Consider the following 3,080-nt stretch of genomic DNA (forward strand, 5'->3'; position numbering starts at 1 on the left):
TTCTCCACGGATCTCCAGTAGCATATTGGGCACCTACGGACCTGGGGAGTTTCTCTTTCAGTACCCTATCATTTTGCCTTTTCATAGTGTTCATGGGGTTCTCAAGGCAAGAAAACTGAAGTGGTTTGCCATTCCCTTCTCCAGTGGACCACATTCTGTCAGATCTCTCCACCGTGACCTGCCCGTCTTGGGTTGCCCCACGGGCATGGCTTAGTTTCATTGAGTTAGACAAGGCTGTGGTCCTAGTGTGATTAGATTGACTAGTTTTCTGTGAGTATGGTTTCAGTGTTTTTGCCCTCTGATGCCCTCTTGCAACACCTACCGTCTTACTTGGGTTTCTCTTACCTTGGGCGTGGGGTATCTCTTCATGGCTGCTCCAGCAAAGCGCAGCCATTGCTCCTTACCTTGGACGAGGGGTATCTCCTCAGCACCGCCCTTCCTGACCTTCAATATGGAATAGCTCCTCTAGGCCCTCCTGCGCCCGTGCAGCCAAAAATACCTAATTATTTAATAATATTAGTGAATATACAGCTTGTTGAGCTTGCTTGGTAGAATAAGTAGAATAAGCTTGCTCAGATAAGTTTGGAACAAGACTTTTGAAGTAAAGAGAACACATGTAGTAACAGAGGTTTATGTGGTAATTTTCTTTGCTAAAGGGCAGTCTTTTGACAGAGATGCTTCTTAAGCAGGGTGGTGGTGTTGCCAATGCTTACAGGTGTTAGTGAGCTATCTAAATTTTCAGAAAGAGCAGGAAAAGTAGAACTCAGAAAAGCGGAATTTATAATTTGTTTTAAAACATGAATTTCACATGTGGGAAGGCGTGATCAGTAAGTACATAATTGAGTAATTTGCTTTGAGGTAGATCTTATCTTTATTTTTTTAAATGTATTTTAAATTTCCTATGTAATACTTAAATATTAAGTAGTGATAGCTGTTACTCTGATATAGTAATAGGGCAAAACTAACTTTTTATTTAAACATTTAATTTGTTTGACTCTACCCCCACCCCATCCAACAGAGAAGACAGAGAAGCAAGGTTTCTAGCCAGTAAAATGGGAATCATAGCAACATTCCGGTCATGGGCAGGTAAGTTCCTCTGTGTTACTTTGTATCATATAAGACAAACGACTATTTTTTCAAATGTTAACTTATTGTAGCATCTCATTTATATGTTAGCATGGTCTTTTTTTATGTGTTATCATTAGAACCAAGAGGGGTTTAATACACAGTATTAAAATTGACCATTTGTAAGTCAACATGCTGATGATAACTTAGGCATTTAAATAAAAAATTTGAACATGATCTGTACCAAAAAAGATTTTAAAAATGTTAGTTGAATACATAGCTAAAGTTTCTTACCTTAAAGTATAATGTAGAATGTTATAAATACCTAATAAGCAAGATAGTAGTCCCAAATACCTTTCCTTTTGTTTATTTTGTTTTGGGATGTGTTCTTTAAATTTCTTATTGAAATACAGTTGATATATAATGTGCTTCTGGTGTATAGCAGAGTGATTCAGAGAAAGATATATATATATGTTCTTTTTCATATTCTTCCCATTATTGTTTGTTATAATGAATATAGTTGCCTGTGCTATACCTATATTGCAGGACCTTGTTTATTTTATATATAGCAGTGTGTATCTATAAATCTGAACTCCTAATTTATTGCTCCCTCACTTCTTTTCCCCCTTGGTAACCATATGTTTGTTTTCTCTGTTTGCAAGTCTGTTTATGATTTCATAAATAAATTCATTTGTATCACATTTTAGATTCCACATATAAGTGATATCATATAGTATTTGTCTTTGTCTGACTTCATTTAGTACGATGATAATCTGTAGGTCCATTTGTGTTGCTACATATGCCATTATTTTATTCTATATTATAACTGAATAATATTTCATTTTATATATATACCACATCTTCTTTATCTGTTCATCTGTTGATGGACATTTAAGTTGCTTCTGTGTCTTAAACTATTAAAATAGTGCTGTGGTGAACACTGGGGTGGATGTTCTTTTCACATTACAGTTTTCCCTGGATATATGCTCAGGAGTGGAATTCCAGGATCATATGGTAACTCTATTTTTAGTTTTTAAGGAAACATCCATACTATTTTCTATAATGGCTACATTAATTTACATTCCTGCCAATAGTGTGAGGGGCTTTCTGTTGCTCCACAGCCTCTCCAGTGTTTATTATTTGTAGACTTTTTAATGATGGACATTCTTACTGGTGTGAGGTGATAACCTCATTGTAGTTTTGATTTGTATTTGTCTAATAATAATTAGTGATGTTGAACATCTTTTTGTGTGCCTGTTGACCATCTGCATGTGTTATTGGAAGACATATCTACGTAGGCCTTCTTTCTTTTTTTTTTAATTAGATTGCTTTGTTTTTTTGTTACTGTGTTGTGTGACATGTTTAGATATTTTGGAAGTTAATCCCTTGTCAGTTGCTTCATTTGCAAATACTTTCTCCCATTCTGTAAGTTGTCTTTTCATTTTGTTTATGGTTTCCTCTGTATGTAAAAGCTTAAAAATTTGATTAGGTCTCATTTGTCCATTTTTACTTTTGTTGTAAAAATTTTTTTATTGGAGTACAGTTTATATACAATGTTGTGTTAGTTTCAGGTGTACAGCAAAGTGAATCAGTTATACATATATCCACTTTAAAACATTTTTTTCTTCTCAAATAGGCCATTACAAAGTATTGAGCAGTGTTCCCTGTGCTATACAGTAGGTTATTATTAGTTATCTGTTTTATACATCAAATCAGATCAGATCAGTCGCTCAGTCATGTCTGACTCTTTGTGACCCCATGAATCGCAGCATGCCAGGCCTCCCTGTCCATCACCAACTCTCGGAGTTCACTGAGACTCAAGTCCATCGAGTCAGTGATGTCATCCAGCCATCTCATCCTCTGTCGTCCCCTTCTCCTCTTGCCCCCAGTCCCTCCCAGCATCAGAGTCTTTTTCCAGTGAGTCAACTCTTCTCATGAGGTGGCTAAAGTACTGGAGTTTCAGCTTTAGCATCATTCCTTCCAAAGAAATCCCAGGGCTGATCTCCTTCAGAATG

General features: G+C 36.2%; 1 protein-coding gene across 5 annotated transcripts in view; it reads left to right on the forward strand.

Annotated features, from left to right (window-relative positions):
- Window positions 1-3,080, forward strand: part of RICTOR (RPTOR independent companion of MTOR, complex 2) — a 136,968-nt gene that overhangs the window by 84,908 nt on the left and 48,980 nt on the right. For all 5 annotated transcript variants that reach the window (XM_010853745.1, XM_010853746.1, XM_010853747.1 and 2 more), the window contains exon 9: window positions 1,019-1,086. In XM_010853745.1, the coding sequence (XP_010852047.1) occupies window positions 1,019-1,086 (68 nt within the window). The remainder of the gene's footprint in view (window positions 1-1,018; window positions 1,087-3,080) is intronic.

This window comes from Bison bison, unplaced genomic scaffold (assembly GCF_000754665.1).
Source record: "Bison bison bison isolate TAMUID 2011002044 unplaced genomic scaffold, Bison_UMD1.0 scf7180017864331, whole genome shotgun sequence".
Lineage (NCBI taxonomy): Eukaryota > Metazoa > Chordata > Mammalia > Artiodactyla > Bovidae > Bison > Bison bison.